Source organism: Chamaea fasciata, unplaced genomic scaffold (genome assembly GCF_029207755.1).
Source record: "Chamaea fasciata isolate MVZ Bird 193981 ecotype frontalis unplaced genomic scaffold, bChaFas1.0.hap1 SCAF_1, whole genome shotgun sequence".
NCBI lineage: Eukaryota > Metazoa > Chordata > Aves > Passeriformes > Sylviidae > Chamaea > Chamaea fasciata.
The window spans coordinates 2,567,352-2,591,271 of NW_027094086.1; the positions used below are offsets into that span (position 1 = coordinate 2,567,352).

At 47.7% G+C, this 23,920-nt stretch overlaps 1 protein-coding gene across 5 annotated transcripts in view; it reads right to left on the bottom strand.

Annotated features, from left to right (window-relative positions):
- ADGRB1 (adhesion G protein-coupled receptor B1) overlaps nucleotides 1-23,920 on the bottom strand; it is a 288,143-nt gene that overhangs the window by 144,372 nt on the left and 119,851 nt on the right. For all 5 annotated transcript variants that reach the window (XM_066175225.1, XM_066175218.1, XM_066175211.1 and 2 more), the window contains exons 3-6: nucleotides 20,754-20,912; nucleotides 12,190-12,297; nucleotides 5,929-6,093; nucleotides 3,421-3,585 (exon numbers count right to left, since the gene is read on the bottom strand). In XM_066175225.1, the coding sequence (XP_066031322.1) occupies nucleotides 3,421-3,585; nucleotides 5,929-6,093; nucleotides 12,190-12,297; nucleotides 20,754-20,912 (597 nt within the window). The remainder of the gene's footprint in view (nucleotides 1-3,420; nucleotides 3,586-5,928; nucleotides 6,094-12,189; nucleotides 12,298-20,753; nucleotides 20,913-23,920) is intronic.

Sequence of the window (23,920 nt, forward strand, 5' to 3'; positions counted from 1 at the left end):
CCCCTCAGAGGTGACAGACCTTCGTGGGGTTTATCACATCTGACCCCATGCAAGATTCCATCAGACAAATGTGGCTACAGGGATTTTTGGGACCCTCTCTGCAGCCTCCAGCAGCCCCAAAGGAGGTAAGTGAGGTAACATTTCAATTTTTATGTTCCACACCCTGCATAACAACATAAAAGTTGAAGTTATTGATATTGCAAATTCCGACATGAAAGTCCAAACTAGTAACACTGCCAGTCACAACTCAACATCACACCAGAGGGTGTGGCTCATGTTTTCACTTAAAGCCTTGAAGGGATCACCACATTGCCATGACATTTCCCATTTGGGGCCATCAGCACTTTTTTGAGGGACCCATTTTTCAGCAAAGCAGGGCTTGAATTTGTGGAGAGCGAGCTTTCTCAAGCATGAAAATGGTCTGTTTTTCACTGAAGCACACCTAGAAACTCAAATCACAGTGTTATTGACAGAAATCCACCATTCCTGCTGGCTGGGAAATGTGGGAGCAAAGGTGTGCTCCAACAGAAGACTGGGAGCAGGGTGAGTGTGTGTGGTCAATGTACTCCTCTCACAGCTGAATTAACTCTGACAGGCTGGAGATGTTTACCCAGCAGTGTCTTTGATAATTAAATCGAGGAGGGAGGGACAAGGGAGGTTATGATAGAGACGGGGTTGGAGAGAAACAGGAATACATCTTATTATCATGGTATGGACTGGAGCATTCCCAAGTGTGGTGGTTACACCCTAATTGGTCCCTGATCAACCGATCCATCACCCAGTCTCCTCTTCCTGGAGCATTTTTCTCATTAACAGTGGTCATCATGGTCTGTTTAGATCTAATTAGCTGCTAGATCTCACTTGGGGAAAAAACAAGCTGAATCTCTGAAAAGTCTGAATTCTGGCTCAAATCACATTGCAGCTCTTTTTTCTTTTTTTTTTTTTTTTTTGGCTTTGCTTGTCTGTCCAAGAAGAATAAATGCCAACTGGGCCCCCGTGGAATCTGCAAGGCATTGATTAGCACTGTGTAATCCCCACTGCAATTGAGCAGCTTTTTGTTTGCAAACTCAGTTAAAAAAAACAATGTTAAAAGCATCCAAATGAGCAGCTGTTAACTCAAAGGAGATCACAAGGTGTGCAAAATCAGGCAGGCATAAAGGTGCCTCCGAAAGGTGCTTGTTTTTAACAATTCAAAAATTTATGTTTTTATTGTGCATAAATTCAAGGCTTCGTGCCAGTGCCTATCAAACCCAACAAGGGAAAATGTGAAATACAGTGTTTGACAGGTGATTATTTGGAAATGATCCAAAACTCAACAAAGTAGGTCCTACCAGGTATAAATTAGTGTGGCTTTTCTGACTGAAAGCTGTGCTGCTAAGTTTCCATGGACTGATCATAAAATCATGGAGTCACAGGATGGTTTGGCTTGGGAAGGTAAAGATCATTTAATTCTACTCCCCTGCCATGGGCAGGGACACCTTCCACTATCCCAAGTTGCTCCAGGCCCTGTCCAGCCTGGCCTTGAATACTTCCAGGGATGGGGCAGCCACAGATTCTCTGGCCTCACCACTCTCATAGGGAAGAAATTTCTTCCTAACAATGATGGTGTCTGTGTGTTGGAAAAGTGAGAGACTGTATTCACCACATTAAATGTGACATTTACCAAAAAATTGCATTCATCAAAAAAAAGTTGAATTTTTTCCAACTCCCTCTCTGCTGCTGGTGATTGGCAGCTTATCAGGAGTGCAAGCATTTGGATATGGCAAAATAAAGGAGCCAAATCCATAATTTAGTTGTTCAGCGGGGGGACTACAGGTCATTTCCTTGTAGTTATTCACAGGCTGTAATTTCAGAAATATTTTTTTTAGAAAAAGGAGAAACGAAGGTGGCTGTGTTGTCCCTCCAGCCATCTTGCACCGATGCAAAGATGCTTCTTGGTCAAGATACTGAGGCGTTCCCACCACAGCCTTGACCAAGGACTGCTTGGTGCCACAGTCACACCACAGTAGGAGTCTATCAAAAATGCTCATTGTCTTGGTGAAAGCATTGTCTTCCTTCTTTTTCCCCTCTCCCAAGGACTCGGGGCTCAGCCTGTGGCATCCACAGCTCAGGAGGAACAAAAGGCCTGTTGCCCCTGCAGCAGAGTGTTTTTTTCAGCTGCGGCAATAAATCCTCTGGGCAGGGTGGTAATAAACACCGAGAGTGTCTGGGGTGTCAAATGCCCATTGTTGTGCTTCAGTGATTCCCCCAACGCTGCTCTAATTTGGTGCTGCCAAGCTGCTGATTGCCTTTGTGGCACTAATTAGAGCTGAAGCCTTGCAGTTGGGCTGCTCGCCTCTTCCACCGCTGTTTCGGCCGCGTATTTATTTGTATTTAAATTAATTATGGATCAATGTTAACTCAGGGTATGCTTTATTGCCCAAGCAATGCCAGCTCTGACTTCTTAAATTTGTCTTTCTTTATGACAGAGTCAATTTGGTGTCTGGGAGGTTCTTATTCCAAGTAGAGTCTTCTGGACAGCGGCCAAATATCCAAGGATAGTTACTTGGAGTGAAAACTCGATGGGAAATGCCAGGAGGCTTCTCACTGTTTTCACAAAGTTCTCATCCCTCCCACAATCCCTCTCCTCCTCCGGGGACATAATAATGTCTCATAATGATTCTCATTAAACTGGAAAAATGTCAGTTGACATTATCCAAGGATAGGGAGGGAGTTTTGGGGAGCTCACTCGTGTACAGATCGTGTTCACCAGGATACCCAGAGTTAAATTAAGGGGGACTCTGTTCTAAACCCCAGGGCCTGTCAGAGGGAGGAAGCCTCGGGAGCATAAGTGGATCTCCAGGTGGTAAAAGTAATTTCATCTTGAGGTTCTTTCTGATGTTTGAAAGCAAAACTCAAGGAGAGGCATTTGGAAATGAAATTTAGGGGCAAGGAAAAGGTAAAAAGATTAAATTTGGCATGGGATGCCAATGGGAGTCTCTTAGTCCATCTCACCACCCAGAGCAGGATCAGCCACAGAAAAAACTTGCATTTATATTGAATTAATGCACAGACAGGTGGAACTACTAATTAATTCCATCACAACAAACCCATTCAGGCAAAATAACTTTAAACCATTCAGTGGGGAGAACAGGTGAGAAGCTTAAGATGGCCTTGAAAATAGCAGTGGCAGCCAGATCCAACCCATGTAAGGTGTCATTTGCAAGAGACCACACAGGGCACATCTGAACCTGAGACATTTCTGAGCTGAAAGAAAGCAGTTTTGGATTGCTTCTTCAATGAATCCTTTCCCCAGGATCCTCCTTGGGCTCGTTCAGAATTTCACTGGAGTCAGCCACAGACCTTGATGAGCCACGTGAGGGAAACTGAGCTGGGGGGGACCTGCTGGAGGGGAGGTGTCAGATCTGTCACTGTTCCTACCTGGGCAGAGAGCGATGTTGCAGAACTTGGTTTGTTTCTCGGGGCCCTCACAGGGGTTCCCCCCAAACTGGGGGGGTTTGCAGGTGCGGGTCCGGTCCCTGTAGCCTCTTCCACAGGTGGAAGAGCACAGGCTCCATGGAGACCACTCGTCCCAGGTGCCGTGCACTGCAAGGGAAGCAGAAGTGATTTTTTTTTTTCCTTTCCCAGAGGAGGTCTGAGGAAGTGAGGGAGCCCACAGGGCACAGCTTCTTCCCACCCGGAATGAACAGCGTGTGGGAAGTTGGAGAACAGACCAACCCAAAATGTGCAAGAGGAACATCAAGTAATTTTTGTGCTTTGCTATCAACACCAAGTGTCTGCTGCTTTCCAGTCTTTGAAATAAACCACAGTGCACTTTTAGCTGACCTTAATTTTTCAGATTTTTGAGCCAATAGGGCATTTTTTAAAGCAAAAGATGGATTTAGCTAGAAAGGAATAAAGCCCCACTACGCTTAGGGAAGCATCATCACCATCATTTTATCTCTTCTTGCCCATTTTTCCCTCCCTCTCAACATTTTCTCATCAAATCCTCAAAGACTACAACATTTTGAGGCTTTCAGAAAAGCTGTAGTCTGTCTACTGGTTATTATCATAGGTCAGTAACACCTCAGAGGCAAAGTTAGTGAGACTTGGAAGGGTAAAATGGAATGGGCAACATCCTCCAACAGTGCTCAAGACATCACTGGTAGCTCCTGGAATTAGACATCTAATCGATTTTAATCTAATCTAATTAGCCTTCTAATCTATATTAATCTAATCTTCTCCAATCTAATCTAATCTGGCCAAGTTATTTATGGAATTTTAGTCACTATAATCTCCAGAGGCCAAATGTTTTAAGAATGCACTGATCTCTCTTAGGGGACTTCATCCCTTCCAGCTTTACCAGAGAAGCTAACGCCAAATCAATAATCCTTCAGAAAAAAGAGAAACACAAAAAAGTAGAAACTTTTCCAGTCCTTCATCAGTTGTTTACAGCGACTGGTGCCCCACTGTCAGGAAAGGGGGTTCAAAACTAATTCTCACCAGGCATCTTGCATGGTAAGAGATAACCAGAGGCGGAAACACAGGTAAGAACACGGATGGTGATTTCACCATGGATGGTGATTTCACCATCAGAGAATTGTTTCTGAACAATGATGTTGCTGGTCAGGAGGGATGAATAACATGCTTACCGTAACAGCAAAACTGTTCAAAATAAGCATAGAAATGTAGAATGGTTTAGGTTGGAGGTGACCTCAAAAATCATCTCCTTCCAACCCCCTGCCATGGGCAGGGACACTTTCCACTATCCCAGGTTGCTCCAAGCCCCATCCAGCCTGGCCTTGGACATTTCCAGGGATGGGGCAGCCACAGCTTCTCTGGGCAACCTGTGCCAGGGCCTCACCACCCTTACAGGGAAGGATTTTTTCCTAATACTCAATCTAAACCTGCTCTCTTTCAATTTGAAGCCATTCCCCCTTGTACTGTCATTCCGTGCTCTCGTAAAAGGTCCCTCTCCATCTTTCTCCTAGGCTCCAGTCTCCTCAGAATGTATTTTTTCACCAAAAATTGTTCCTGACCTGGAAATGCCCCAAAAGGGCACCTGCCTGCAGGTGTGCTGAGTTCATGGACTTTAGGTAGCATGGAATTGTCCACACCATGCAAAGCAGGTGCCCATCCCGTGGTGCTTGGTCTAGCAAGAGTGTCTGTATGAGGCCTTAAGGCATAAAGAGAAGAAACAGGGAACAAAACCCATCTCCCTCCAAGGATTAGAGACCCATAGAATGTAGGAATGCATTTTCCACAGCCCCAGCACGTGTTTCCAAATAGGGAAAGAGTTTCAGTTTAGACATTTTAGGAAGTTTAACTAGAAAGCTCAGTGTTTTTCACACAGTCATTGGCTCAGCACCAGCACAAGAGCATGGATTGGGCTCCGGGAGTGTAACTCAAAGCCTCTTGGTGATCTTATTGGCGGCAGGCCAGGTTGTCCCTCTTAAAACATTCAGTATTTAGGAAGGAGCACAAAAGAAGTAGAAGGCTTCTTGGAGTGTTTCTAGCAGGGTGTCAGAGGTTTTCTGGACACCTGTATGTAGCTTATCTTTTGTTTTTTTGTAACATTTGTTATTTTGTTATTTTTCTTTATTAAATCCTCTGCTTTACAAAACACCTCTGAGGAGCAGTCTCACTAATTAATTTTAGCCACTTCTCTGCAAAGGCTGGACCCTCAGAGATTGATTAGTTTACGGGTGTTTCAATGCACTCTGACCAGGTGCTAACCTGTATCAATAGAACGGTTTGGAATGGAAGGGAACTGAAAGATCATCTGGTTCAAACCACTTTCCACTATCCTAGGCTGCTCCAAGCCCCATCCAGCCTGGACTTGGACACTTCCAGGGATGGAGCAGCCACGGCTTCTCTGGCCAACCTGTGCCAGGGACTCCCAGAAATACCACAGGCAGCCAATATCCCTCCCCTGCTGGCCACCAGTACCTGGGCACACGGCAGAGTTGTTGCACTGCCTCTGCTCCCGGAGAGGGCCACTGCACTGGGTGCTGTAGGAAGACGAAACGCAGAACCTGGTCCTGGTCTGCCAGCCCTCCCCGCAGGTGGTTGAGCACACGCTCCACGGGGACCACTCCTCTGCTGCAGGGTCACCTGTGGGGGGGTCGGAACAGAAGGTGAGGATGTGGCACCCTTGGATCTTCAAGGGAGGAATTTCCGAGTGAAGCTTGGCCAGCTGTGAGGTCTGTGAGGCCGCAGTGTGTCCTGCAGGTGGGGTGACAAGATGGGTGGGAGGGCGTGAGGGCATTGGGGGGAAAATGTGAAAGTTGAGAATGGGCTAAAGGGTTTGTGGGGGTTTTTTTGGTTTGGTTTTGTTTTTTTTTTTTTTTTTTTTGGGTACTGTGTAGAGCTGTAGCACACACACACATGAAAAAAAAAAAAGAAAAAAAAAAAGAAAAAGGATGCTATGGAAGCATCAGGTCATTGGGAAGGGCAAACTCCACCACTGAAAGTGGTGTAGCCACTCCAGAACCTTGTGAGCTGTGTTAGGGAGCCTCCATTTAGGGATTGTACCAACAGTGATCAGACAGAGTAAATGTATCCATAAATTGTTCACTTTTAAGGATTCAACCCTTTTTTCCTGCCTCCTCACAGCCCCTGCCAGTGCAGATTGGCAGAGGAGGAGCTGACAAAGTAGAAGGTGATGGTGCCTAAGAAGGGACAGCTGATGAAATTCCAGAAAGTTTTCTTGGCATCTCCTCTGCCTGTGGAGATGTGCTGTGAGCGTGTGACAAGGAACTAGGCTGACTCTTCCAGGGCATCACACAGTCCCTATCAACTGCTTATCTGATGGGGCAGCATTGGAAAAGAAACTAAAAATATCCCATTGATGGGAGTGAAAAGAGCTGAGATGTATTCCCTTTGTCACTAATATCCCTGCTGGAGCTGTTTCAGCATCCACAACCTCCAAATAAGTCACCCTAAGTGTGAAATGAGCAGGGAAAGGACTGTTTTCCATTAGTTTTCACAGGCAGTATTCTACCCTTTGACAAAAAGCTTTTCTTCCCCACGTGAAAATAAAAAGCTGGCTCTGTTCTATTTAACCAAGCCACGCATTGTTTGGGTTTTCGGATTTTTCATGGACTGCAAATAATTACACGTAATAAACCTGGAATGTAGCATTTGGTATGTACAGAATACAGGCATATGGCAAAAAATAAACACCAGCAACCCTTTCTGGTGACAAATTCTTCAGAACCTCAGGCTGCCCCTTGTCTCATCCCAAAAAGGATGCATTTGGCAGACTGTGGGTGAGAAGAAGGATCACAGCACTGGGTGGAAAAGGTAAATATGACTCCGAGGGTCATCCACCCTGGCACTCAGCGCTTGAATGTGCTATCCCACACCACCACCCCATTCCCAAAGAAAGCTGGGCCGAGGATGCTGTATTGAACTGTGGAGAAGGAAAGAGAGACTGCAGCTGGAGATCTCAGTGAGGGTTATAAACCAGCTGCATGAAAATGCCAGAGCAGGAACTGTGGTGGGGACTCTTTAAGGTTGGAGACCACCAAATTTCCCAATATTGACTAAAACTGGGCATGTGTGAGTTTTTCCTCAAGGTGGTATATTTATTTATTTATTTATTTATTTATATTTGCTACTGTTTTCCACATGCAATGAAATTTCAAGTGTTTGTGGCTCTCACCAACCTGCTCTTTGGGGTTTTTGGTAGTTATCTGTGTTTGGTTTGTGTCACGCTTTTCAGCACATCTGCTTTGAATGTCTCCTGTCATTCTGGCAGCTGGGAATTTAAAACACACCCAACTGATTGGAGCCTGTTGAATTTATGTGTTGAGGGGGGAAAGTGTAGAGGAAGACCTGTCCTTGCTGTAAAACTGACAGAATTTCACCCCTTCATTTATTGTCTGGACACAGAAGGAGGTGGAGGTGAGGATCAATCTTTCCCTACCTCATCTGTGCCATTGCAATGATTATCACGAGATGCAACTGCTGTTGTTCATTAAGCCAAAGTTGCTCAAAACTGTTCTGCTTTTGTGGGGTTTTTTTTTTTCATTATTTTGCCCAGTTGGTCCCAGTGAGATGAAAGTTGTGGACCACTGCTCTTTACCTGGGACGTGCAGGAGACATTGTGTGTTTTGAGGCTTTGGGGCTTCAGGAAAACATCAGTCTCATGTCCTGTTTCACAGGATAGAGAGAGTTCTGCATTTCCATGGCAATTTTCCTGCCTTTCCAACATCCACCTCTGTCACACCCAGAGTCCTGCCATGCTGAAAGCTCACCTCCAGCAAATTACACTTACGGTACCATCACTTCATCATTTGCCATCCAGAGTGTCCCAGACTCCAGCAGACCCCTCTTTGGCCCACAGATTCCAACCACTGCTGCTCCCTTCCCTGCTTGGATGCTCCATGAACCAGTGGTGCCTTTGCATTTCTCCATCCACCTTGAGCAGCCTCCCCAGTTCTGCACCCAGCAGGGGCAGGCAGCTGGGGGATTTTGGTAGTTAAACCCCTCAAGTTTATGTCCCAAAATCTTTCTGGGAGCCCAGAGGTGGGACAGGGGAGGCCTGCAGAGACACAGGGGCCTCCTCCATCAGCAGCTTGTGGCTTGGAGAGCCCACCACACCACCAACCTCCCCCTCAGACCTGTCTGGGGCTTTGCAATCTCTATATTCAGACAAGGGCTACTGTGTCACTGGATGGATGAATGAATGGCATCTCTGAACCAAATCCCACCTCTCCTGCCTCTTTCCTCTTTATTATTTCTGGCTTTTGCTCTTTCGCAGCAGAAATAGCTGTGCTTAGAGGTAAATCTCCTCAATTATGGTCCCTCACATTGCATGAATCCCTGGCTTTTAAACCCATAATACAGTTTATTTTCTAAGTGCTGGTGACTCCCTTGGGCTTGGTGTCATTCTGAACCAAGCAATTCATCTCAGTCCACAGGGACATTACGTCCAGCCTAGTCTCAAACCCTGCACAAATTTAACTAATTTTCAAACCAGGCAAGACCCAGTTCTGAGACACTCTCAGGCAAATTCACTCTCTACTTGAGAGAAACACAGTAGTGCCCATCATCAGAACTATGAGTGAGAAGAATTTCTGTGGGTCAAATGGCAGCAAATGCAAATTGCTGAGTGAAGTATATTGCAATTATTCATCCCAGAAGTGGATTCTGACTCTGGTTTTTGATACAATGGCAAGATGTCTACTGTGCTCATTGGGTTTGAAAGCTGCCTAGTCCAGCTCAGTGCTGTTTTAAATTTCAACCTGCTGGAGATTATGGAATCATGGAACGGTTTGGGTTGTAAGGAACGTTAAAGATATCTTGTTTCAACCCCCTGCAATGGGCAGGGACACCACCCACTATCCCAGGTTTCTCACAGCCCCATCCAACCTGGCCTTGAACGTTTCCAGGGATGAGGCATCCACAGCTTCTCTGGACAACCTCTGCCAGGGTCTCACCACCCTCATAATGAGGATTTTTGTTCTAATATCGAATTTAAATCTACCTTCTCCTTCTGCTTAAATCCATTGCCCCTTGTCCTGTCACTCCATGCCGTTGTCCAAAGTCTCTCTCCAGTTCTCTTGGAGAATCTTTAGGCACTGGAAGAGTCTCTAAGTTCTGCCCAGAGCCTTTGCTTCTCCAGGCTGAACAGCCCAAAGTCTTTCAGCCTATGTTCATAGCAGAGTGGCTCCAGCCAAACTTGTCTTTGTTCCCAGAGGAGAAGGGGCCAAGCCCTGCCCTGAATCATTACCAGTGCCTGCAGGTAGCTGTCTCAGCAGGACTGACTTTTGATTAGCGCTGTGATGCCCCAGAGTAGCTTGGGGATTAACAGGAGTGTCCCAAAGGATTTTTCAGGGCTCACTATCCCACCTGAAGTGGGAAGATGGCCCCTGCTGCTCCCACAGATCCAGGTGCAGCAGATGGAGCAGGTGCTGCAGAATAAGACACCTGGGTGTTAATCCATGGGGATGCAGCACTGCAATCCAGGATCATTCCAGCTCCTGGCTGCAGCGTCTCCGTCAGTGCCTGCAGCTGCTTCATGGCTCTTACCCCCTCAGCACGGATGGAGCAGCACATCCCTGCCATCCCTCTGCCAGGAGCCCTTTCTGTTTTGGGGTCTGTCAGTCTGACATCTCCCCATGTGCCTCTCTGTTCGCATCCTGCTGCTGGCAGAGTCCTCCTGGAAGCAGCCTGGGCTGAGCCAGGAGGGCCCATGCCAGGCACCTGCTGGGCTGGATCTGCCTCTTGTGCTGTTGCTGGGAGAGGCACGTGGGGAGCCAGCAGCACCCTGGCTGAGAGCACAGCCCTGCCACAGCCTGGGGGCCAGCAGGACCTGGACACCAGGGGTGTGAAGGGCTGGCGGGAGAAAATGCTGCTCTTCAGCTGGGCAAGGCCAACCCCTCACCCACAGTCCTTATGGCTGGCATCAGCTGACTTCTGTATTTCATCTTTTTCCAGGTCCTGAGCGGATGTGAAATGTCTTATTCCCTACAATCTGTGCCCATAGGGAAGCTGTGGGCTCTGCTTCAGCATCCTCAGCTAAAAATTCCCTTTAATCCCTTGCTGGACTGACTGCAACCTCTGTCTCTACATCTCCACCATCCCTGAACAACCTTGGTTTCCTTGAACTACCCGGGACAGCGACAGGCGTGTGGGAAGCTTGCAGCAGGACAATGCACATCTCCCAGCCCATGCTGCCCTCAGGAATGCCACAGCCCAAGCCAGCCATGCTACAGCGGTGGCCACGATGGCAGGGAGGTGACAGAGACGTCACTGAGCCCAGATCCAGCACCCAGCTGCACGGCAGGAAGAAATGCCAAACTATAAACCTGGTGGCTGAGTTACAGGCTGGAACAGGAGCTCTGGGAAAGCACCGAGGACCAGGCAGAGTAGGAACAACAGGGCCCTGCCTTGAAGTGCCTTCCTTTCCTCGGAATTTGGACAGAAGTTAAGCTTGGCTTTTCCATGCTGTAGCAGTGCAAAAGTCCTCCCTCCCCTGCAGGTTTTACCAGACTCCAGGGATCCATCCTGCAGGCAGTGGAGCTGCTCTCACTGGAGGGAGCAGAGTCTGTGCAGGGTAGAGAGGAAATCGAGGCTGTCCCCTGCTTCGTGTTGAAAACCACAACCCCAACAAGTCACCCCCAGATACTCCACACCACACAGATTCCTGGTGCTGCACAGTGGCAAAGTCCTCCTGGGCTGGGTGGAGCACAGGTAAGTTACACCAGAATATGACCCTCTCTCTCTCCTCATCAAATCACCTCTTTGAAGCGTTTCCACAGCACAAAATGCTGGCAAGGTCACTGGGCAGTGATTTTAACCTGTGGCCAGGTTCAGCACACTGTGCTTTGCCTGAGACCCCTGATGTGTTGAGATCCTGCCACGACACACAGGCCTGAAGGGAGAGCACAAAACCTTTCCAGACTGAATCACAGAATCACAGGATGGTTTGGGTTGGAAGGAACCTTAAAGATCATCTACTTCCTACCCCCCTGCCATGGGCAGGGACACCTTCCAGTAGATCAAGTTGCCCAAACCCCCAGCCAGCCTGGCCTTGAACACTTCCAGGGATGGGGCAGATCAGACCTAGCACAGATTTAGGTCCAATTCATCCCCATCTTCCCAGATCATGCTGTCTGATACTACTACACAATATTCCCCTTCTGTGGCAGAAGGGTGGAAGGTCCTGCTGCAGAACCTACCGGAGACCAGTCCTTGCACAGCACCAAAGACACAGAGGAAACCAATCCTGCTCTGTCCTCACCAAGCCCTGCTCACCCTCTCTCACAGCCAATGGGAAGGCATGACATGGACATCAGCAAAGGGGCTGCACTGCAGCAGGGTCAGCTTTGGCTTCATGAACCACACGTGGCTGGATAATTCAGACAAAGCAGTGACTCAGAAGTAGGCAGGGTGATGGGAAAACGTTCTGTGGGATGGATGGTCTGGCCAGGGCTTTGTGTCTGTCCCTTTTTGCCCTTCTCTGGCTGATGGTGACGACACAAAACCCCATGGGGTGATGGGATGGGAACAAACGGGGCGATGACCATTTGTTCAGCGCGTGACAACACGGGGGGAAGCGTCCCCCACACTGACCTGGGGGGAAGGAGATGGTTAGCGGGGGGTCATTGAAACAGTGCAGAGAGCCCAGCCCAGCTGGGCAGTGCAGTGACCGGAGCAGTGTCCCAGCTCCAGAGGCCGCTGTGGGAGGTCAGAGCTTACCTATTTGAGGTGCAGGGTACCCGTAGTGCTGCAGTTCGTCAGGGTCCTCTCGCTTTCTGTTATCTGTGGACCTCAGCGATTGGCTTCTGGAATTATAGCGTCCATTGGCTATGGCAAGGTAATGGGTCATGTAAATACACCTTGGTTCACTCTGCAAGATCTTTCACTACAAAGGTTACACGCGTTAACAACAGCGACCTGCGACGTTCCCCTGACGTGACCGCCTGCTTTTCCAACCCCAGCACCCCTGGCCACCAGTTTTCCCCAGAGGTTTCAGCACCAACCAGCCTGAAAGACTCGGGCTTGGCTGGTGGTTCAACCGCTTCTTTTTGAGTGAGATTTGGGACCGTGCAGAGTATGATCCCTTATGTCTGGTCTCTAATTAATTTCAGTGGTTTTCTAGGGTGCCTGCACTTCTTGCTGCACTTGTGGAGGATTCATCCTTTTCAGATGTGCTGGCACTGAATTCCGCCATTCCTAGTGGTGATTTGAGATTTATGGTGGTAACTTGCAGGGTGTTTTTGGTGGGAAATCCTGCCTTGCAACCAGCACCTGCCTAGAAAAGTCCTGTAGAGGAGCCAGGAAACACTGAGTGGAGCAGGCAGGTGAGGGCAGGTGGAAAGGAAAGGGATATCTCAGTAGGAAGTCTCCTTTATAGACTTTACCCTGCCACCAGCAACAAGGAGAGATGACAGTCTGGCATCAGCAGAGCACCAACAGAACTGGGAACTTTTCCTTCTCAGAGAGAGACAAGCTCCTGATCTGTGTGTCCTACTGAAAATCTCCCAGTGGAGCCCATGGTGTGGAGTTCAGAAGGTAAATAATGCATCCAGAGGAAATCAAAGGCATTTAACTGTTCCTTCTGATCCCAGGCTCCACCAGCTTTCCATTTTCATCGCGTGTGGATCAGCCCTGAATTGGCTGGAGGGGAAACTAAAATTTCTGTTGTCTGTACTACTGGACCTGCTGAAACTCTGACACATTCCCTCCCTGGCAAAGAGAGAAACAGCCCAGCAATAACAACCACATCCCATCCACCAGGAGTGCCTGCTGTAAATCAGGATAGCTCAGCTGACTCCACCAGAGTCACATGGATTAGCAGAGAGCAGAGCTGAGCCCGAGTAATCTGTGATCTGGCAGCCAATTTGTTTCCAAACAGCAAGTACCAGACAGAAGATCTTTTCCCCCAAGGAGGTAAAACAGTCAGACATCTTTTCAAGAAGTATGAACTGCCAAGGGTTGAAATGGTGACAAATTTGATCCCGGAACCCTGAGAAAATTAATAAAGGTTAATGAAGCTTCAGTGTGGTGGCAGGAGTCTTTATTGCCATCCAAAAATGGAAAGCAGAGGAGGCAGAGGAATGATTCAGAGAGTCCCTGCCAGGAGCCAGGCTTCAAATTCAGCAGTTTGGATCATGGGAGAGTTTGTGAAATTGTATTATTTACCATCACTGTTGCCTGAAAGCAGAACTTGAGGAGTCTAGGAATTGTCACATGGACTCCACCAAACCTTCCCAGCACCAGCTGGCTGCTGGCTGGAGGGGATGGGATGGGGCAGTCACCCACCTGCCATCCTCAAGGGAAAGATACCCACAACCAGACATCAGGACCACAAACATCCTGACATCTGCAAACACCTTGTTTTTGTCTGCCTCTTTCCTGGAACAGAAAAGTCTCAGACACAATGCTTTTTATTGCTAAAAGTCATGGCACTTTCCTGTGGGAGATTCAGGTCGAAAAAGACAAACTCTAAGTTCGTTTTCCAACACTTTTTTTTTTTTTTTTTTTGAGTTTGTTGGGAGACAACTTAAATTACTCCCATATTTGGGACTTCTCACATCTCCACTCATCCCTGGCCATACCCACACACTTTCATCTGCTCCGATTTAAGTCCTCTCCATGAAATCCCACAAACCACAAGAACACACAAAATCTCCATCTGCAGCACAGACCAGGGGCTTCCCACAGATTATTTAGGCTGGGAGGAGAAAGTGGGGCTGGGCTTCAAGGAGTAGACAGGGAGCTTGGATGGCTTTGTCACCTGCCCAGAGCAAGGACGGTGACAGGGAAAACCTGGGATTAAATATCCCAGGAGCAGTGAGTGTTCACCGATGGACAGAGAGCTAGGAGGCAGGACAGAGTGGAGGAAAGATAAAAGAGCAAAAGAGAAGTTTTAATTGCAAGTCTAACACTCTGAACCTCCTCTCACCAATTATTTGGGCCCCGTGTCGCTGACATCTAATGACTAATCCCAGTCTTGAAGGGCTGAATGATTTCCTTTGCTCCTCACAGGTATGACAAGCCTACACTACTATTTCTCATGGTAATTAAAGCCAATCAGGCCTAGAGGCTGAGTGACTCCTCCAGCTTCCCCCAACCTGCCAGGGTTGCTCCACTGCCTCCTCCCCTTTGGAAAAGGATGTGCAGAGAAGCCCGCTTGTCTGCATCTAACACAGAGCACAGCTGAGATTTAACCTGGACAGTTTCCTTGGAGAGATGCACAAACCAATCCTGGTTCCAAAGCAGGGAGACACCAGGTTCCTTAGGAACATGGGGAAGTTGGGTCAAATGCTGCTTTGCTGTGGGTACCTGAACTTTATGGGGTGGAGGTCAAAAGCTAAAGGCAGTGTGGACCTGGTTGGATTTCAGCAGCCTGTTTCCCACAGCAGGGTCAGTGGAGAGGAGTAATTCCAGGATTAAGGGAAGACCTAGACTCAATTTACACCCCAGCTGGATAAATGTAATGAGAACGGCATGAAAAATCCAAGCACCCTTCAGATGCCAACAGGAGGAATAGAGGGATAATGCTCTTGGAACCAAACAGGGATGTTTCACTTCCAAGCAGAGGCAAGTACATGAGATTTTGTAAAAAAAAACACAGCTCAAGTGTGGATGTGGAGGATGATCAGTGCTGGCAGAAGTGGGAATAGGAAGCAGGTGACCAACACTTCTAATGAGAACATGCAATGTGTCAGACAGCACCTTGCAACACAACCAAGGGAAAAATAAAATAAAGGCACAGTCTTTGAAGTGCTGTGGGCCAAGGTTTTAGCATCCAAACATGTCCCACCACAGCTACACCCTCTGTACCTCCTCAACCCCCAAACAGGAGAAGCAAAGCAAATAGCAGGATCATGAAAATTATTCAGGTAAGGTGGGATGGTGGGAATGAAGGGATGAACCAGAGCAAAAAGTGGAAAGGGATTATTAAAAAAATACCCCAGACATTCAAAGAATCTCAGTGCAGTAAAACTGAAAGAAAATGTGGTGGCTGTGGAGTTTTGGGGTCATCTATCAGCTGCTAAAGAGTAAAACTGAAAAGCAGAGAATTACTAACAACCCCTAAACCCCAAAATCTCAGTGGATGGAGAAGAGGGTCATTGTGGAGGCCACTGGGATATATTGCAATTGCACCAGCTAAGGAAATGTCGCAAAGCATTTGAATTTGAACATCTGAAGTTTGTGGAAACATCACTGGAGGAGATGTGTGACTCTCAGATGTGAAATGCCTGAAGCACCAGTAAAAAAGGGGGCAGGGACAAGTCTGCAGCAGCAGCAGCAGCAGCAGCAGGTACCTAGGAGCTCCTGCAGCTCACAGTGAGTTCTAGCCTGGCCTGCAGGGAGTGAAGATGCTCCCACACATGCCCAGGATACTCCAGCTCCGTGGTTGCAGGAAAAAATAAAAATTTAATGAGAATCAGGGGCGGCAGAGACTGAGGCTCAGCCTTGCGAATGTCATGTGGAACATGCATTGCTTCACACCATTAACAGCTGAAGGGCTACATCCTGAACCTGCTGAGAGCTGAAAATCCAGCCTGGAATGACAGGACTGTGCCAGTGTCACCCTTCTGCACCTGACATCAGGATGTGGCCACCCCTTTTCCCAGCCATGGAGTGCTGCGTCTTCCCAATCTGCATATTCAGAAATGTCAGGGATGGTTCTGCACAGCCTCTGCCAGATGGGATGGCAGGATTTCAGCTGGCTCCTCTGCCGGTTCTCCTTCCCCAGGAACAAACGCAGGCTGTCCACATCTCTGATTGTTCTTACATCTCTTCAGCACTGCTGAATTCCAGCGCTAGGGTCAGGGATGTGACGCTCCCCCTCTGGTCTGGATGTTGTCCATCCAGGCTCCTTGTGAGGACCCTCTGCCTGCCAGGCTGTGAGCAAACCTGGCTTCAAGAACCTTGCAGCCAAAAAGAGTCACGGGAGCACATCCCTTTCCATCCACAGTGGGGGGACCTGGGAAGCTCCTCTGCAAGCTCCCACCACACTTTGGTTGGCATTTTTTCCCCCTCTCTCTATAAAACAGCAGCTCCTGCCCAAACCCAAGAGAGGGAGGAAATCTCCTCTGTCTGTGCTGGGGGGGGGGGATATTACCAAGTCCTTTACCAAGGAAAAAAAAATCAGAATTACAACAAAAACTTTGTGTTTTCCTGTTCAGATTACCTCTCTTGAGCTGCCACAAACAAAAGCTCTGCCTAAGCCAAGCTGCTGTTACCAAAGTTTCCTTCCCAGATTGGGATGAGCCTTCAATAGAGGTTTTTTCTCAGCATTTCACATCTTTTTGGTTTTGCCCATGGAAAACTTACCTGGCTCACTTCCTCTTGGTCTTGGGTGTGTATCCGTGGGGAATTTTTGCCAGATCATCAAGCAAGAGACTCTACCACATGAAACAGCAGAGATGGTGGCCCAAACGAGTGGGAAAACACAAAGACCACATAAAAATGGTACCCCTGGAGTTATTCAGCCACCCCTGTGCACTGATTTCAACCTCTGTGGCCTCCAGTGCTCAGACTCAGCTCTGGGGCCCAGGTGTTTGCACCCACATTTTGGTGACCAGGCTGGCACAAGTCACAGCTCTTGGAAAAACTGAGAGGTTTTTCCTACCGTTCCCACTCCTGCATGCTGAGACCTGCTGAAGGCAGGACCTGGGCAAGGCCCACCTGGGGGAGGAGCTGTGTGACAAGACAGCTCCGGAACATTTGCCATGGCCTGACAAAATAAAACGACCAATGAAACCCTCAAAGATGTTCCACAAAAGTTCCTCTCAGCAGCTCCAGGGAGCTGAGTGTCAGCACTCTGAGAACCGGCCACGGAGGCTGGAGATCCAATTAAACAGCTAAAATGCTCCTGCTAATAAACACCCATCAGCTTCTGAGCCACTTCGGCGGAGGTGAGAAAGGAGAAGTTAAAGAGATGAGTTTATCCTTGTTTTGAAGGTGGTGGGGATGTCTGTGTTATTCTAACCTTGCTTGGCCAGCAGTTTCTCAGAGGACAAGTTTCAATTTACCTCCGCAGCAGAGAGGAAAATATCAGAGCACTCATCCCTGCTTTGTTCTGCTGTTTTATCAGGGTTACAGATGGCCCTTTGTTCAAGGAAAATATTTTTTCCTGCTTTTTTTTTTTTTTTCTTACTAGAAAATTAAGATCTCAGCTATTCCACAATAACTGGAGAGCTGGTCAGCTGTTATTACAAGCTGCTTAAATGCTGAATGAATTCAAGATAAAGTTGTTCAGTTGTTCTCCTGGCCAGTTCCTCTTTCTTTTTTTCCTTTTTTTTTTTCCTTTTAATTAAAGAAAGAAATAATTAGAACCTATTCAACAGCAGCTTATAATGAACACTTAGAAAAATAACAGTTCCAGGGAAAGAACAAACATTTTACTCATCCCTAACACATCTATGAGCAAAAGTCAATATGAAAAGAACAGTGACACATTTAAAACGGGATTTCTATTCTACTTTTAAATCCCCTTAGGTTTTGGGGCAGATCAAAGTAAGGTGAAGGAAAAGATGTGTGCAAGAAAATTAGAAACCCTTCTTGGGTCAAAAGTGTATCTCCTTGGGCAAAGGCAACAGGGGACAGATTCACTGAGAGGAAAGTTCAGAGCCAAGTGAACAGTTTTGATATGAAGAGACACAGGTTTATCTTGAAGTAGGACACAGACCTCAAGATATACATGGAGAAGTCTTCTGGAAGGATTTATTTCTCACATATCCCCTCAAATCCTTTCCAGCATAAAAAAATCAAAATAGGGCTCAGCAGTTATTCTGCAAAGAGGGTCTTGGGACAATTGATCGGAATTAATTTATTTATTTCAATGAAATACATCAGTTTGTGGTGCTTGACTCTGTGTACTCGCCTTCCAAACTAGGACTTTCCACTTAGCTTAAAATACCTTCTTTCCAAATATTCTGAGCTGAACCAATCTCACTGCAGTTTGGAGGAGGAATTGACTGGGAAGCTGACTTTTCCATGCAAACAGGACAGGAGGAAGAGTGAAATAATTTACTGAATCATAGCCCCTTCAGGTTTTTTGCACTTAGGATTGGCTTTGCTGCGTGTTGTGCTCCGGAAAAAGTTAAGTAAATGATGAATGAAAAACGATTCGTTCTTCACAGCTGCACGCCACGCCATTGAAATCCAACCAGTCCACCCCATCCCTCTCCTTTCCACCAAAACCTCAGGAAATCTATCATGAAGAAGAGTCAAAGCTTTGTTCCTGGGGAAGATCAAAGGAATTATGTTACACTCCTCTGCTCAGTGCTGATGAGGCTGGCCCTGGGAAACAGTGTTTTCACCATGGAAAACAGGGTTTTCACTCTGGAAAACAGTCTTCCCCCTCTCACCACTTCAAGAAGGCTGCAGGAGAATCAAACAGGTCCCATGGAAGATGGTCAAGGATGAGGAAGGATCCCCAACAGTCCTGCAAAGAGAATCTGGGGAACGGGGCTCCCCGCTAGTTTCTCCAGCACAGGAGGGACACATTAAGGAGCTTTTCTGCCTGTAGTCCCATGTGTTCCCATGTTCGAAGAGTGACCAGCCCTGTAGATCCCCCTCTCCCAGTGCCATCTCTACCTTCTTCCTTCACACATTGTTCACCAGCACTGGTGTGGCCCTTCCTCCAGCTCCACTCAGGCACACCCCAGTCCCGCAGCTGGACATTTTTCAGGACCAGCTTCCAGGTCTTTGCACTCCTACTCTCCCTACCACAAGCCACAGCTGAGTTTTGACCACGAAGTCACCACCAAGCATGGGAAACACAGATTAAATATCCCTGGTGTGGGCAAATTTCAGAGGGAATTTAGCAATTGTGAGCCAAGGAGATGGAATTCAATATACCAGGTTTCATTAAAAAAAAAAAAAAAAAGTCTAAGCCTAATTTCAACATATTTTAAATTTTTTAAATTTATGGAAATGTTAAAAAATGCATGAAATCATTTTAGCCCTTATTAGAGGAATATATTTATCTCCCTTTATTTGAACTTCCCCCTTATCAGGAGATACTTCCCAGCCTTTGAAGACAGTTGAACTTTCCTTAGTTATTTGACTAGTCAGAGGAGTTATTCAAACATTCTCTACATTCTCCACTCCGAATTTGAAATAAAAAGAAGGGAATAATTACAACCAGCCATTTGCTCACATTTGTTGAGCTGAGTTGTGTCTGCAGTTGGCTTTTTGTCTTCATCCCCCCCTCAATACAGCTTAAAGGAATAGAAGAACTGGGGATGAGTGTGCTGGAGGTTCACCAGCTCAACCCATCAATATCTGACTGGTGTGGGCACTCCGTGCCCTGTTCCCTGGAGAAGAGGACCTGGAAAGAGGATGCATTACAGGGGGAGAGTGGAGCACACACTGAAGCCTTTGCATCACCCAGCCCCTGTCTAACAGTCAGATCTTTCTCTACATCGTATCACATTTGTAAAAGAAAGGGGCAGGGGGTCACTGCTCCTGAACTAAACCAAGAAGAAGCAAGATCAACATCTCTCTTAGCTTAAAGTATTTGGGAGAACTGAAAAAACAAACGAACAAACAAACTCCCCCCCCCCCCCAAAAAAAAAACAAAACCAAAACCCAAAAAACCAAAAAATACCTTTAAGGACTGTGGGCCTGATATTTCTGGCTCTGAGAGATTTTAGCCTGCTAGCAGCTGCTAACTTTTCCCAAGGAAAAATTTCTCAAGAAAGCTTCTTCTCAAAACAATCTTAGCAAACAACTATCCTTTCTCAAAACAATCTTCCTCCAGGTGGTGTTTTGCTGTTTCTCTAGGTTAACCAATGGGATTGGAGAGGTGTCGTTCCTATTCACTAATCATGTTAAGTCTATATTGGAACACCTTATAAAAGGTAATAAGAATTAGACAACAAAAGCCTTTTTTCTGTGCTCTTTGCCTTCTGAAATATTTGGAGTCTCTCATCTTTTCTTTTGTGTCCTACAACAACAAAGGATGTGGCAGATTTACCACCAGCGCATGATAACCTGATGTAAAGCCTGCTTACGGATTCCCATAAATTCCTTGGGCTGGAGGCCTGGGAGGTGCAGGAGGGACTGTGCCAGCACGTGCGTGGGCGCATGCCGGGCAGGCAGGGACGGGCAGGGCCATGCACAGCCGAACCCACACAATTCCCCTGGGCTCGCTGCTCCAACACAGCCCTGGGGCAGCTCCCCCAAGCCTCTGCAGCACCCTCCATCCTCCACGGGGATGAGGCAAACCTCCGCCTCCTCCTCCTCCCGGGAAGGGCTCCCCGGGCCCGCGCGTGCAAGGGGAACATGCCTCCACTTACTATTGCAAGCCTTCCTATTGCACAGCCGTCCTTCCTCCAAGACTCCCTCGCAGGCCAGGCCCTCGTTGGGAAGGGGCTGGCAGGAGCGCATGCGGGTCTGCAGGCCGCCCCCGCAGTCCTTGGTGCAGTCGCCCCAGGCCGACCAGGAGTTCCAACCACCTGGGCAAGATCCAGAAAAGCCCCGTCAGCCTCAGTGAGAGCCCCAGAGCCCAGGGGAGCTGAGGGAGAGCCGGGCCCGGCAGACCCTGCCATGGACCAGCTGCTGAGACTCAAAACTGGGGTGTCTTTAGAAGTGGTGGGGCTGGACACTGCAGGGTAGCCCAGAAAGTCAAGAATGGGATGGGAGAAGCATTGCCTGACTTTACATTGACTTCTCTTCAGTTATTCCTATTTCTAGAGTTTAAGAAGGGTTTAGACAACACCTTCAGGCACATGGTGGGGTACTTGGGGCTGTCCTGTGCAGAGCCAGGAGCTGGACTTCAGTGATCCTTGGGGGTCCCGTCCACCTCAGGATATTCTGATTCCAATTAGTCCTGCTCTTCCTGTGCTTACTGTGGCAGAGATCTCCCTTCTGACAAGACCCTCTGCCCATTTTGTGTCCTGTTGGCTTCTAACCCCAGAAGACATGAGCAAAAACCACTTCAAGGTAAAAATCTGCCATCAGCGAGGTTCTGTCTCCTCCTCCTGCCACCACACAAACACACGATGTGAAGACAAGGAAGGTCAGAAGGGATAAGGGTCCTGCCATTCATGTTTCCCAAAAAAAGACATTTCCTTTCCCCACACTGCAGACTCCACCAGCCACAGAGAGGCACCACTGTCAAGGACAGCTTTGGTGGGAGAAAAACATGGGAATGACATTCTCCTCCAGCACCCTTTGCAGAACCCACAGGGAGCAACCTGTGAGCACCATAAGATGAAGGTGAATTTTTGGCTCCTCTCCCCAGCCATGCTCAGTGCTGGTGTCAGCTTTCTCCATTGTACCACAATCTACAGTTCTGACAACTGATGGATCCACCAAAACACCGGGCTGCAGGGATGATCCTGCTACTTAAGGAAAAATCTGAGCCTCTGCAGCCTTCCCCACCCTGTGTCTTTCCAGCTTCCTGCCAAGAGCAACTGGCCCGGGTGGAACCTCCATAAATGCTGATGGCAGGATGGACTGTGAAGATCGTCTGAATCTGGCTGGCCTCCCACAGTCCAAACGCCTGCAAGGAGCACAGCAAGGCTGAGTTTTGGGTTGTAAAAGACAGCAGGGGATTATCCAATCCTTTCAGGTGATGGATAAGCTGTCACATCCCTCAGCGGTCAGTTCGCTCCTCATCGGCCGCATGCAGCAATATAAAATCTGCTGAAATAAGCCTTGGCTTCACTGTTCTGCTCCATCGTTTGTCCACCTCATGGGGAGGAGCAGAGGTGGCCCTTCAGCCCAGAGGTGGCCACTTTCACATGGCTGCTTTTCCTGCTGTGAGTTCTCTCATTACCCACAGCTACCCTTGGAGATGTTTCAGGTCCAGGGAACTCAGCTCTGTGCTGTGCTCAGGCACAGATAAGGATAACGAGCTGAAGACACAGGGTTTTTTGGAGACAGGAAACACTGGGAAAATTCTTGGTTTTAAAATCAAAATTAAATACACCCCCCCTCCCTTTTTTTTCCCCTTGCCAACAGCCAGAGAATTTAGAGATGCAGATGATCCACTTCAGCTGACTCAGCCTCCCTGAATTTCTGTTTGTGAGAATATGTCTGTACTCTGAGCTCTGGGCTCTGCTGGTCCCTACAAACCCTAGACCCTACACCAGCCCTATCTGGAAAAACAAGCCCAGCTAGGTGCCAGATCAGAATTTAGGGACATTACCAGCACCCTCTTGCACAGGGACGAGCAAATACTCATCCACCTCCACAGTAAAAACCCAGGAGTTCATACTCTGCTACCTCCAGCCTGGTTGTGATTTAACTTTTCCCTCCAAGACAGAGTGAAAATAAAGACAGGCTCAGCAACATTCCCACTGCTGATGGGCATGGAAGCTGCTCAGATATCATGAGAATAACATGGAAAAATGGAGAAGGAAAGAAATGGAGGGCAGTGAACCTGCCAGCACAGTGCCCAGATACCCTGGCAGCACCGTGGAGGACGGAGCTGTTACTGGCACAAAGCAAATACTTGACCTTGAAGAAGACTCCCTCAAAAGTCACTTTCTGTGCCGGTCACTTTTCTAAACAGCACGGGAACACAGGCTTGTCTTCCATTTCCTTATGGGAGACAGATTGTGTTTCCTTTGTAAGAGAAACCAGCGGTGTAATGGGAGGTATCCCGATGCCAGGCTGGAGCTGATCATTAGGATATCTGTAACCAGACACGTTTAGCAGTTAATCGGCTCCTGCCTTGCCCTTTTCAGGACGTCTTTCTTTCATCTCGCTCCCTTGCAGATTAGGAGTGAGGATGGGGGAGGGAGAAAGCAGCTTCATGCAAACCTTGGCTTGGATTGAGATTTATTTGGGATGCTTTTTTGTTGAGACAAAATGCATAATTGCTCCAGTGTCTTTAGAAGTTACTTTATATTGTGTTTATAAGCAAAAGACGGGCCCAGACTCACTGGCTGTCGTGGTGTCCCCAGTTTGATGATGGATTATTTGAACAGTTCTACATTTTGGGATATCACCTATTATGGCACTGATCTCCTGAAATATACAGAGAAATTAATGCTGCCTACTCAAAGAGGGAGGGATAATGAAGGTGCCAGTGTTTGGTTTCTTAAATCATAAAATCACAGAATAATGGAATGGTTTGAGCTGGAAGAGACCTCAAAGATCATCTTGTTTCACCCCCTGCCATGGGCAGGGACACCTTCCACTATCCCAGCTTGCTCCAAGTCCAACCTGGCCTTGGACACTTCCAGGAACGGGGCAGCCACAGCTTCTCTGGAAAACCTGTGCCAGGGCCTCAACACCCTCACGAGGAAGAATTTCTTCCTGATATTCAAGCCTAACTTTCTTTCTCTCAGTTTGAAGCCATTCCCCCTTGTCCTGTCACTCCAGAACTTTGTAAATATTCTCTCTCCGTGTTTCTTGTAGGGTCTTTGGGAACCTTAAGACTTCACTTCTCCAGGTTGAACAATTCCAATCCTCCCAGCCTTCCTTCACAGCCGAGCTGCTCCATCCCTCTGAT